At 35.2% G+C, this 12,598-nt stretch overlaps 1 protein-coding gene across 5 annotated transcripts in view; it reads left to right on the top strand.

Moving 5' to 3' along the window:
• WDPCP (WD repeat containing planar cell polarity effector) overlaps nucleotides 1-12,598 on the top strand; it is a 429,599-nt gene that overhangs the window by 134,646 nt on the left and 282,355 nt on the right. For all 5 annotated transcript variants that reach the window (XM_036890364.2, XM_036890366.2, XM_036890367.2 and 2 more), the window contains exon 10: nucleotides 7,684-8,293. In XM_036890364.2, coding sequence (XP_036746259.2) covers nucleotides 7,684-8,293 — 610 coding nt within the window. The remainder of the gene's footprint in view (nucleotides 1-7,683; nucleotides 8,294-12,598) is intronic.

The following is a 12,598-nucleotide window of genomic DNA, read 5'->3' on the forward strand; positions in this document are numbered from 1 at the left end:
TCAGTTTGATCAACTTTTGTGAAAGTTGAAGCCTATGTTTATATTCATATTTTTGCATGTGGATGTCCAGTTGTTCCAGCACTATTTGTTGAAGACTATCCTTTCTCCATTGAATCACTTTTACTTCTTTGTCAGATAAAGTCAGCTGATCTGATCTGTGGGTCTATTTCTGGGCTCTCTATTCTATTCCATTGATGAATTTGTATTTACCTTCATGAAATAACTTTTTAATACATTGTGTTGATCGTTAAAACAAATTAGTTCTGTGGATTGGAAGATTTTATTAATACAAACATATAAGTTAATAATTTCACATACCAAAAAGTATGGATAATGGAATGTTTATCCTTCCTAGTAGATGTCTGTTTTCTAAGCTTGTAAGCCATTTATATATTTATCCTGTGTACAAATGTCCCATTTATTTTAAAGGTATTAAAAATAAGAGATATACCCATTTGAAAACAATTCTTACTATTTTATTTTTAGTTGATACATTTGGATAGTAAAGATGTACAGCAATAAGGAATTTTATTCACTGGTTATTGGAGAGTAAGTTAGTAAATCACTGTGGAAAGCAACTTAAGCTCATAGCTCTGTTATTAGATAATAGCTAATATGATTGAAGGTGTGACTACCCTACAATAAGAAAAACTGTCCATGTACACAAGGAGACACGAGCAATACTGTTCATAGCACTGTTTGTAAAATCAAAAAAACTAGAAACACTTAAATATTCACTAACAGGATTTTTTGGTGGTAAATTTAGAGGGTAAAGTGCTATATAGAAATTTAAGTGAAGAATATAGAGTTATGTGATTAAATCTCAAAAGAGTAAGTTGAGCAAAAAGGAATTGCAGTATGATACAATACAATAACACATATAAAATTGTAAAATTTTCAGAACAATGCTATGTGTTGCTCAGGGTTGTTCTAGATTGATGTATTAGTAATACTCATAGGAATAAGTACCAAATTCATAATAGCATTGCCTCTGGGAAGGGAAGAAAGGGAATGAGATCTGGCAGGATTCAGCTGTAGCTGATATTTCATTTCTTTAAAAGAATTTAGCAAAAGGATAGTATTTCATAAAGTTGGTTTTTACATGTATCCTACTGTTCTCTCTACTTTTATGTGTGTCTTGAATGTTTCATAATAAATAAATAAGAATAAATCGTTCCTTTTATATCCTGTTACTAAAAATTTCTGCAAGTTGTGCGGGAAAATCTCTATTTCAGAATAAATTCTACTGATAAAGAATTTTTTGTTGCTAAGAACTTTTGGTTGTTGTATTATCTAATAAATAACTCTGGTACCCATTGGTTAAGTTTTCAGTTCCAGAGAAAGTTACTCTAACTAAACTTTTTTCCAGATTTACATATTGGATGACTCAGAGAAGGTCATAAAAGGTACCAGCCTTAGCTAAACAGAGAACCTGAGAATTTTGAGCCTATCTCACTATTTTTTCACTTCCATTATCCATATTTTTTGGTATGGGAAATTATTAACTTAAATGTTTGTATTAATAAAAATCTTCCAATCCACAGAACTAATTTGTTTTAACAGTCAACACAATGTATTAAAAAGTTATTTCATGACTTTGAGCCATGAGCTCACTATGATTGCTTTTCCACCTTTTATGATTTTGTAATTTAAAAACATCTTCCAGAGAAAGCATCAGTTCTATTAACTACTTTCCTTCTCTACACTGTTCTTTCTTCCTTCAATGACTTTTGGATCAATTCTATCCGTTTTTTTCATATTAAGCTTTTTTAAGAATAATAATGACTTCAAAACAAAGAAACTAACAAGAGACAAAGAAAGACATTACATAATGATAAAGGGGTCAGTCCAAAAACAGGATGTAACCATTATAAATATCTGTACATCCAACACCGACATATGTGAAACAAATACTAACAGAATTAAAGGGGTAAATAGAAAGCAATGCATTCATTTTAGGAGATTTTAACACACCACTCACTCCAAGGGACATATCAACCAGACAGAAAATAAGTAAGGAGACAGAGGAAATGAATGACACATTAGAAAAGATGAACCTAACAGGCATTTACAGAACTCTATACCCAAAAGCAGCAGAATACACATTCTTCTCAAGTGCACATGGAACATTTTCAAGGATACATCATATACTAAGGCCACAAAAAGAGCCTCAGTAAATTTAAAAAGATTGAAATTGTACCAACCAGCTTCTCATACTACAAAGGTATGAAACTAGAAATAAATTACACAAAGAAAACAAAAATCCCACAAACATATGCAGGCTTAACTTGCTCCTAAATAATCAGTGTATCAGTGGCCAAATAAAATCAGAGATCAAGCAGTATATGGAGACAAATGGCAACAATAAATCAACACCGCAAAATCTATGGGACACAATGAAGGCTGTGCTAAGAGGGAAGTATATTGCAATACAGGCCTACCTCAGGAAAGAAGAACAATCCCATATGAACAACCTAAACTTGCAATTAACTAAACTGGAAAAAAGAGGAACAAATGAGGCCTAAAGTCAGTAGAAGGAGAGACATAATAAAGATTAGAGCAGAAATAAATAAAATCAAGAAGAATAAAACAATAGAATAAATGAAAGCAGGAGCTGCTTCTTCAAGAAAATAACAAAATAGATAACCCCCTAGCCAGACTTATCAAGAAAAAAAGAGGGTCTACACACATAAACAGAATCAGAAATGAGAAATGAAAAATTACTACAGATACCACAGAAATACCAAGAATTATTAGAGAATATTATGAAAAATTATATGCTAACGATAACCTAGAAGAAATGGACGACTTTCTAGAAAAAATACAACCTTCCAAGGCTGACCCAGGAAGAAACAGAAAACCTGAATAGACCAATTACTAGCAAGGAAATTGAATTGGTAATCAAAAATCTAAGAACAAAACCCTTGGACCAGATGGCCTCACTGTTGAATTCTATCAAACATTTAGAGAAGAACAAATATCCATCCTCCTTAAAGTGTTCCAAAAAGTAGAAGAAGAGGGAATACTTCCAAACTGATTCTATGAGGCCAACATCACTCTTAATACCAAAACCAGGCAAAGATACCACAGAAAAAGAAAATTACAGACCAATATCCCTGATGAATATACATATAAAAATACTCACCAAAATATTAGCAAACCAAATTCAAAAATATATCAAAAAGGTCATCCACCATGATTAAGTAGGGTTTATTCCTGGGATGCAAGGATGGTACAATATTAGAAAATCCATCAATGTCATCCACCACATCAACAAAAAGAAGGACAAAAACCACATGATCATCTCAATAGTTGCTGAAAAAGCATTTGACAAAATTCAACATCTATTCATGATAAAAACTCTCAACAAAATGGGTATAAAGGGCAAGTACATCAATATAATAAAGGCCATATATGACAAACCCACAGCAGCCAACATCATACTTAACAGCAAGAAGCTGAAAGCTTTTCCTTTACGATTGGGAAGAAGACAAGGATGCCCACTCTCTCCACTTTTATTCAACATAGTTCTGGAGGTCCTCACCACAGCAATTAGACAACGCAAAGAAATAAAGGGCATCCAGATTGGTAAAGAAGAAGTTGAACTATCACTGTTTGCAGATAACATGATATTGTACATAAAAAACCCTAAAGAATTCACCCTAAAACTACTAGATCTAATATTTGAATTCAGCAAAGTTACAGGATACAAAATTAATACACAGAAATCTGTTGCATTCCTATACACTAATGATGAACTAGCAGAAAGAGAGATCAGGAAAACAATTCAATTTACAATTGCATCAAAATGAAAAAATACCTAGGAATAAACTTAACCAAGGAACTAAAAGACCTATATCCTGAAAACTACAAGACACTCATGAGAGAAATTAAAGACACCAATAAATGGATTCACATCCCTTACTCATGGTTAGGAAGAATTGAAATTGTCAAAATGGCCATCCTTCCTAAAGCAGTCTACAGATTCAGTTCAATGCCTATCAAAATACCAATGGCATTCTTCAATGAACTAGAGCAAATAGTTCTAAAATTCATATGGAACCACAAAAGACCCCAAAGAGCCAAAGCAATTCTGAGAAGAAAGATTAAAGCTGGTGGAGTTTTCCTCCCCAACTTCAAGTTCTACTACAAAGCCACAGTAATCAAGACAATTTGGTACTGGCACAAGAACAGACCCATAGACCAATGGAACAGACAAGAGAGCGCAGGTATAAACCCAATCATATATGGTCAATTAATATATGATAAAGGAGCCTTGGACATACAATGGAGAAGTAACAGCCTCTTCAACAACTGGTGTTCGCAAAACTGGACAGCTACATACAAGATAATGAAACTGGATTATTGTCTAACCCCATACACAAAAGTAAACTCGAAATGGATCAAAGACCTGAATGTAAGTCATGAAACCATAAAACTCTTAGAAGACAACATAGGCAAAAATCTCTTGAATATAAATGTGAGCAAACATTTTCGTGAACGCATCTCCTTGGGCAAGGGAAACAAAAGGAAAAATGAACAAATGGGACTATTTTCTGTACAGCAAAGGACACCATCAACAGAACTAAAAGGCATCCTACAGTATAGGAGAATATATTTGTAGATGACATATCTGACACACGGTTAACATCCAAAACATATAAAGAACTCACATGCCTCAACAAACAAAAAGCAAATAACCCAATTAAAAAATGGGCGGAGGATATGAAAAGACAGTTTTCCAAAGAAGAAATTCACATGGCCAACAGACACATGAAAAGATGCTCCACTTCGCTAATTACCAGGGAAATGCAAATTAAAATCACAAAGAGAAATCACCTCACACTGGTTAGGATGGCCAGCATCAAAAAGACTAAGAACAACAATTGCTGGCGAGGATGTGGAGAAAGAGGAACCCTCCTACACTGCTGGTGGGAATGTAAACTACTTCAACCACTGTGGAAAGCAATATGGAGGTTCCTCAAAAAACTAAAAATAGAAATATCATTTACCTGGGTATTTCACTCCTAGGAATTTACCCTTAGAATGTAGGATCCCAGTTTCAAAAAGACATATGCACCTCTATGTTTATTGCAGCATTATTTACAATAGCCAAGATATGGATGCAGCCTAAGTGTCCATCAGTAGATGAATGGATAAAGAAGAGGTCGTACATATACACAATGGAATACTATTCAACCATAAGAAAGAAACAAATCCTATCATTTGCAACAACATGGATGGAGCTAGAGGGTATTATGCTCAGTGAAATAAGCCAGGCAGAGAAAGACAAATACCAAATCATTTCTGTCATTTGTGGAGTATAACAACAAAGCAAAACTGAAGGAACAAAACAGCAGCAGATTCACAAACTCCAGGAAAGGGCTAGTGGTTACCAAAGGGGAGATGTGGGAGTGTCGGGTGTGGAGGGAGGGAGAAGGGGATTGAGAGGTATTATGATTAGTAAACATGGTGTGTGGTGGATTATGGGGAAGACAGTGTAACCCAGAGAAGACATACAATGTGAAGACAAGTAGTGACTCTGTGGCATCTTAGTACACTGATGGACAGTGACTGCAGTGGGGTATGGGGGGGATTCGATAATATGGGTGATTGTCATCAACACATTGTTTTTCGTGTGAAACCTTCATAAGAGTGTATATCAATAATACCTTAATAAAAAATTGTAAAAAAATATAAATAAAACAAAAACTAAAAATTACTGTATTCTACCTTATGCTTTACAGTCTCAAAAAAAATACACTGTAGAGACAGTTTGTGGGAGTTAAATTCCCTTAATTTTTGCTTATCTGGGAATTGTTTAATCCCTGCTTCAAATGTAAGTGATAATCTTGCCAGGTAGAGTATTCTTGATTCTAGGCCCTTCTGTTTCATTTAATTAAATATATCATGCCACTCCCTTCTGGCCTGTAAGGTTTCTGCTAGAAATCTGATAGCCTGATGGGTTATCCTTTGCATATGATCTTTTTTCTTTCTCTGGCTGTTTTTAATACCCTCTCCTTGTCTTTGATCTTTGCCATTTTAATTATTTTATGTCTTGCTCTTTTCTTCCTTTTTTCCCTTGTATTTGGAGATCTCTGTACCTCCATGACCTGAGAGACTATTTCTTTCCCCATACTGGGGAATTTTTCAGCAATTATTTCCTCAAATAGACTTTCTGTCCCTTTTTCTCTTTCTTCTTTTTTTTGGTACCCCTATAATGTGAATATTGTTTCTTTTGGATTGGTTGCACAGTTCTTTTATTATTCCTTTATTCCTAGAGATCCATTTTTTCTCTGTGCCTCAGTTTCTTTGTTTTCCCATTTTCTAATGTCTATTTCATTTACTGTCTCCTCTACCTCCTGTAATCTACTTGTAAATCCCCCCATTGTATTTCATCTCAGATACTGTATTTTTTAAGGTTTCTGTTCCTTTCTTGTAGCCCTCCCTGATATTTTGAATATTTTTCTGTAGCTCTGTGACCATGTTTGTGACTTATATTTTGAAAACTTTATCAGGACAATTGATGATTTCAGTTTCACTTAGCCCTCTTCCTGGTGTTTGAGGGATTGGGTTTGTAGAAAGTTCTTTTTCCATTTCATATTTCTAATGATTACTATGGTATAATAAGTTTGGGTGGGTGGTGCTCTAGTGCCCAGAAGCTCTTCTCTCTGGAATTGACAGCACCTGGAGCAATAGTGGGGGTCACAGGCACACAGTGCTGGCAACTGCCAGGAGGAAAGAGCTCTTTCCTGCTTTCCCGCTGCAGTGCCTGCCTCCACTGCTAGTTCCAGTGGGCCAAGTGCACAGGGAGGAGCCTCTTTATTCTACCCCTGTAGGTGTCATATGTGTGGCCCCCCTCCGGCTGGCCTGGAATGATGGCAGGAGCAGCAGGTGTGCTGAAAGCCTATATTTTTATATATTGTGGGACATATTTACTGAATGCCTACTGTATTTTTTTATATTGTGGGACATATATGTAAGTTTTCAACAACTTTCAAAAACAAAGTATTAAAGTTCAAATGTTACAATTTCTGCAGCTGTGCTATATATGTGCTGTATTTACTTATATACATGTTATATGTGACAGAAATATATATACAGGCTACAGGTTCAGTGCCAGACCACTGCAATCAAGTGAGTATCACAATAAAGCAAGTCAATGATTTTTTTGGTTTCCCAGTGCATATAAAAGCCATATTTACACTGTACTGTAGTCTTTAAAGTGTGTAATAGCATTATGTCTAAGAAAAAATTAATTATAAAATAAAAAATACTTTATTGCTTACCTAATAACCATCATCTGAGCTTTCAGTGAGTCATAATCCCTGATCACAGATCACCATAACAAGTATAACAAGGAAAATACTGGAAATATTGCAAGAATTGCCAAATATGATATAGAGACACAAAGTGAGCAAACGCTTTTACAAAAATGGCACTGATAGCTTTTTCATCACTGGTTGTCATAAACCTTCAATTTTTGAAATACACAGTTATCTATGAAGTTCAATAAAGTGAAACACAATATAACATTTGCCTGTACACATACATACTGATATGTTGCTCATGTTTAAGGTGATACTTGATAGTCTTAAATCATATTTGATTAATATGCAGGCCTATGCATAACAGCTGAAGGAAAAAATGGCTGTTTGAACACACTTGATCCATTTCTTACAGGTTCTGAATTCTGTCCGCACAGAATGGGATCCACTGGATGTTCACTTTAGCACCAAACAGCCTCATCAGGTGTTGACTGTGGAGCATTCCATCAACATTGACAAAGAGCCCATGGCTGATAGCTGCATTTATGAATGTGTTCGGAACAAAATCCAGTGTGCATCAGTCACCAGAATACCACTAAGATCAAAGGCCATTAGTTGCTGCAGGAATGTTACTGAAGACAAACTAATTCTGGGCTGTGAAGATTCTTCAGTAATTCTTTATGAAACTCACCGTGGAGTGACTCTCTTAGCCCAGGCTGGACTTCGGCCTTCATTAATAAGCTGTCACCCAAGTGATGCCATCCTGCTAGTTGGCAGTAACCAAGGGGAACTGCAAATTTTTGATATGGCTTTGTCACCTATTTACATCCAGCTCTTGGCTGAAGATCGCTCACCCAGGGAGATTCTGCAGTTCAATCAGTTCTTTGATGTTTCCAGCAGTCTTGTTCAAATGCAGTGGATAGCTCCTCGGGTTGTTTCTCAGAAGCCTGAAAGTGAGGACATCTATGATCTCCTCTTCCTCGGGTTTGACAGAGGACCTTTGGGTGTACTTTTGTTTAAACTTGGTAAGTCAAGGATGTTGGTGAGTAATTAAAGTATTTTATGATGGCAGCATTATAATTAAGACAAAACTATTCTTGGAATATAGATTTTCTATTTGTCATCTCATATGTATATGCTTGCCTTTCAAACATCTCATATAATTTCCTTAAGAAAGCTTTGTGATGATTTTCTAAATGTCAAGGAACCTTAGAGATTGAAGAACTTAGAAACTGTCCTAATTGTCCATTGTGATGAATAAAAAACTTAAACTTCACATTTGATACTTTCCAAAATAAACTGTCTACTAAATATTTTTCTTAAGGAATACTTTGGTGAATAGTTTACAAGTATTTAATATATCCATTTAAAGAATTCTGTGTTGTAGGAACATAATACATTTTCTATTAAAATTGTTTTAAATTTTAAGTGTTCATTGCTTCCCAGATTGGAATTATAAAGCATGTGTTTTAAAAGAGAAAGCAAATTTTCGGTTGGAATTTGCTAAACATTTTGTGTAACTTTTTTGTTTCCTTTTCAAATAAAAATATTAAAAAGAATTAATTAATATTAAAACCATTTATTAATGTGACCCATTTCAACTAGGAAACTTTAAAATAAAAATTTACTATTATGATTTATTTATCTTTTGTAGTTTTGCATTACCAGCTATGCCCTGAAGTATGTGATTTTTTAGAGGTAATTTTGTATAATTTAACACTTGAGAGAATCTCACTTAGGTTTAAAAAGATAGATTTTAATTAATGAACACTATGGCTCTTGAAAACAGAAAAGTAAATACATTTTAAAACCACTTACAGTTTTTGGCTCTGGTACAAAGTTAAGTTTTTAAAGACATTGTTGTGCTTATTAAATAGCTGTCAATTTACTTTTTTTTTTTAAAGTATCTTATTGCCTCTGAAGTTGAACCCATGAAATAAATCTAGCGAAAATGACTAGATTACCTGAAAGATATAGTGGATATGAGGGCTATGTTCTTTCCACTTAAGAAAAAAATGCAGTTAACTCTATTCATAATGTTATTGTTCAAAGAAAGAATGTTTGGAATCTCATTTATTATGAGATAATCCAGTTCCACTTTGCCCAACTACATGCTTAACAGTTGTATGTCTCCATACACAACAGTCATTAAAGTGGATGTTAGATGTTTTGCATGTCTGTTAAAACACACACACACACACACACACACACACACACGCACACACCCTCTAAATTACTCAGTTACCTGTCAAACAGAAGGCTGTCTGCCCACATATACCTAGCTTTTCTTCAGCTCTCCCTTGTGGGCCTACTCACAACAGCTTTGCAAAAAGCACAGCTTTCTCTTCCTATCTCTAGCACATTTGCCTTCTTACTAAAGTAAACAGGCTCTCAGTATAGGGATTTAGAGGGCTTCCTGCTAATTGCCAGCTTGTAAACTTAATTGGACTGTCTCCCTGGGCACTATTCCTAAATCAATTAGGCAATGAGTTGGCTGTCACCTCTTTTTCCCAAGAAGGTCTCTTGGAAGAGAATTATCCAATAGAAGTCAAGCATTCAAATGAAAAGGTGGTAACTTCTGCAACTGACATCATTTGAATTTTATTTTCAATAAAATTTTTACATTTTACAGAATAGAGAAATTTTACATTTACAAGCTTTTTAAAAGACCTAAGTATGGAGTTTCCCAGGATTTTAAAAAATATATTATAAGATTAATGTTTATTACAGATTATTTTTCCCAGGAAGAGTAGATTCCTTAAAATGGTAGATTCCAACTAATAACAGATCTTTTTTTTTTTTAAAGAAAGCCCTGTTCAAAGAACAGATTTTTCTTATGATCTGCTACTAAATACATCCAAAAATTTTAATATACTTCTTGAATTAACACAGTGCTGATTCTGGGCATCCATGTGGAATTTTCATGTATAATTCAAGTTGCTGCATATATAAACAGGTAGTTGCATGTGCAGTTTCCCCACTAGGGAGCATTTATGATATTTTTTTCATATGCTTGTTATGCAAGCCTTTGGAAAATTTGACATGGAAGGTGTAACTTACAATTTAAGAAGCTGAGATAGATCATAGTTTAAAATAGAATGTTGTCATATGTAAACTTGGCTGTGGGTAGTGCCAATATGATAGTATTTTTGGAGTTTGACCCTTAGAATAGGTCAGCTAGTGTAATTTTGAAGGAAAACTCTGTTCCAAAGCTAGAGCTTCCATTCTAAATCCTTGTAATCACTCAAATGCACTGGGGATTAAAAGGCCATCACCACTGCTATTAAAAGAATGCACAGAACATGTCTTCCTCAGGAGGGAGCTAGAAGTGTCATCCTTCCACATGGAAGCCAAGGAGTACTGTTTTATATAAAGCAATATGTAATGAGAATTTATTTACCTGGCAATACTGTCCTGTATTTCCACATACATAGACTAAGATTAATTTTAAAAATAGGAGTCCTTAATTATACTACTGAGATAATAAAATTTTTCCATTCTCATTGATACCTTTCACACCCTTCACTTATATCTTTAAACTCACATGATCAGCTCCCTATCCACTCAACAGAGAATCTCACCTTTTGATTGGTGCTTCATTCCGTTTTTCTGCTTTATCAATACCCACCCACCCAACAACTTATCTACATGTCCATAAATCTCATTTCAATGGAAAGGGAGCTCTTCCTCTGTCCAAGAGTAGTTTCACAACTAATTCCACTCTAGATCCCACAACATTTGCTTTGACACTGTAAGTTTGTCACCCTTCCCACTCCCCCCAACGATCTTGATACATCAGCGATTATATACCCAAGTCACAGCATAAAACAAGCAAACATCTCTTCCTTAAAATTGTTTCCCCTGTTATTAATGAAATGTTCACTTTCCTTTCATAATCAAACACATTGAAATAATAGTGAATGACTGGCTTTGTCTGCTGCTTCACTTCCATTCAGTCCTCACAGTACTGTGTTCTAGCTCATGTCTTCAGTGTTCTCCTGGAAGTGCTCTTGGCAAGATCAGCAGTGACTTTCTGCTTGATGCATATGTTTCTCTCATGTTACCTGATGACTGACTTTTCAGCATTTGATGTTTGGTGACTACTTCCACGGCCATAGTGCTGTCAACATACTTGCTCTTCATGACCCCAGAAGCAACTTTTCATCACTTTCTATGCTCTTCTGCCTACTCATGGAAATGTTGAGGCTCTCTAAGGTTCCATTTTTAGCTCTCCTCCCATTTTATACAGATTGAGAGTTTATATTTAATTTTGCAATCCCATTTCTCACTTGAGCCCTTACCATTCCTGACTCCATATCCACATGTTCACCTGGCTTGCTGAATACCTCCCCTGGAATGTTCACAGGTGCCTCAGACTTACTATGTGCAGACATGAAGTCATTGTCTTTCTCCTCAACCCTATTTCTCCTCTTATATTTTACATTTTGGTGGATGGTACAATTATGCAAATGAAATCACAAGTCAGATGTAATCTTAGAATCTTCCTCAGCCCTAATACAATATCCAGTCAGTGGCCAAATCCCTTCAATTCTACCTCCTCATACTGTAAAAAGCACCTCATTATTTCAGCCGTGCTGTCATTACCTTAATCTAGACCTTCCCTATTTTTACCATGATCAAGCGGTGGCCCTCTGTAATCTTCTGCCTTATAATCTTCCATCCTACTCTCCAGTTAACCCCTTAAACTGCCACCAGAATTATCTAAAAGTGCAGACTTGGCATGGATTTTCCAGCCTGAAATCTCTCAGTATTTGATAAGTCCTTGGGTGGCTTTCAGGCTTCATCTCCCTTGCTGTACTGTAGTAGGGAAGCTCTCCATTCATGGCATGGACTCTCACGTTCGTTCCTTCCTGTGATGGTGGAGAGAGTATCCCATATATTTGGAGTGTCCCTACAATGCTCTTGTAGAACCTACAAAGTTGGGAAAAAGTTAAATGTTCAAGTGATAATATTATGCAAGAAATGATTTAAGCTAATTTCTTTCCTCTCAAAGGATTTTGAAAATCAAAGGGAATGTGTTTGTGCATGCGTATGTGTTTGTCACTGTCTAAAATACAAATAGTGTGATTTTTCTCTTAGAATTTTGGTAAGAAGTACATTTTTCCAATGTACAGAGTTTATTTTAATAGTTATTTAAATATTATACTTTACCAAGGTGGTAATTGGTGGTAATTTGCTGCTGGATAGAAATGTCAGATACTTTATTAGAAGCCTAGTCATCTAAAAATTGGATCTCATATAATTTGAAATGGATTGCTATTGTAGATAGCATTCTGCTTTCTTCAGATTATAGTGACGAGGGACTTTTA

The sequence above is a fragment of the Manis pentadactyla genome, chromosome 2 (genome assembly GCF_030020395.1).
Source record: "Manis pentadactyla isolate mManPen7 chromosome 2, mManPen7.hap1, whole genome shotgun sequence".
NCBI classification, from domain to species: Eukaryota; Metazoa; Chordata; class Mammalia; order Pholidota; family Manidae; genus Manis; species Manis pentadactyla.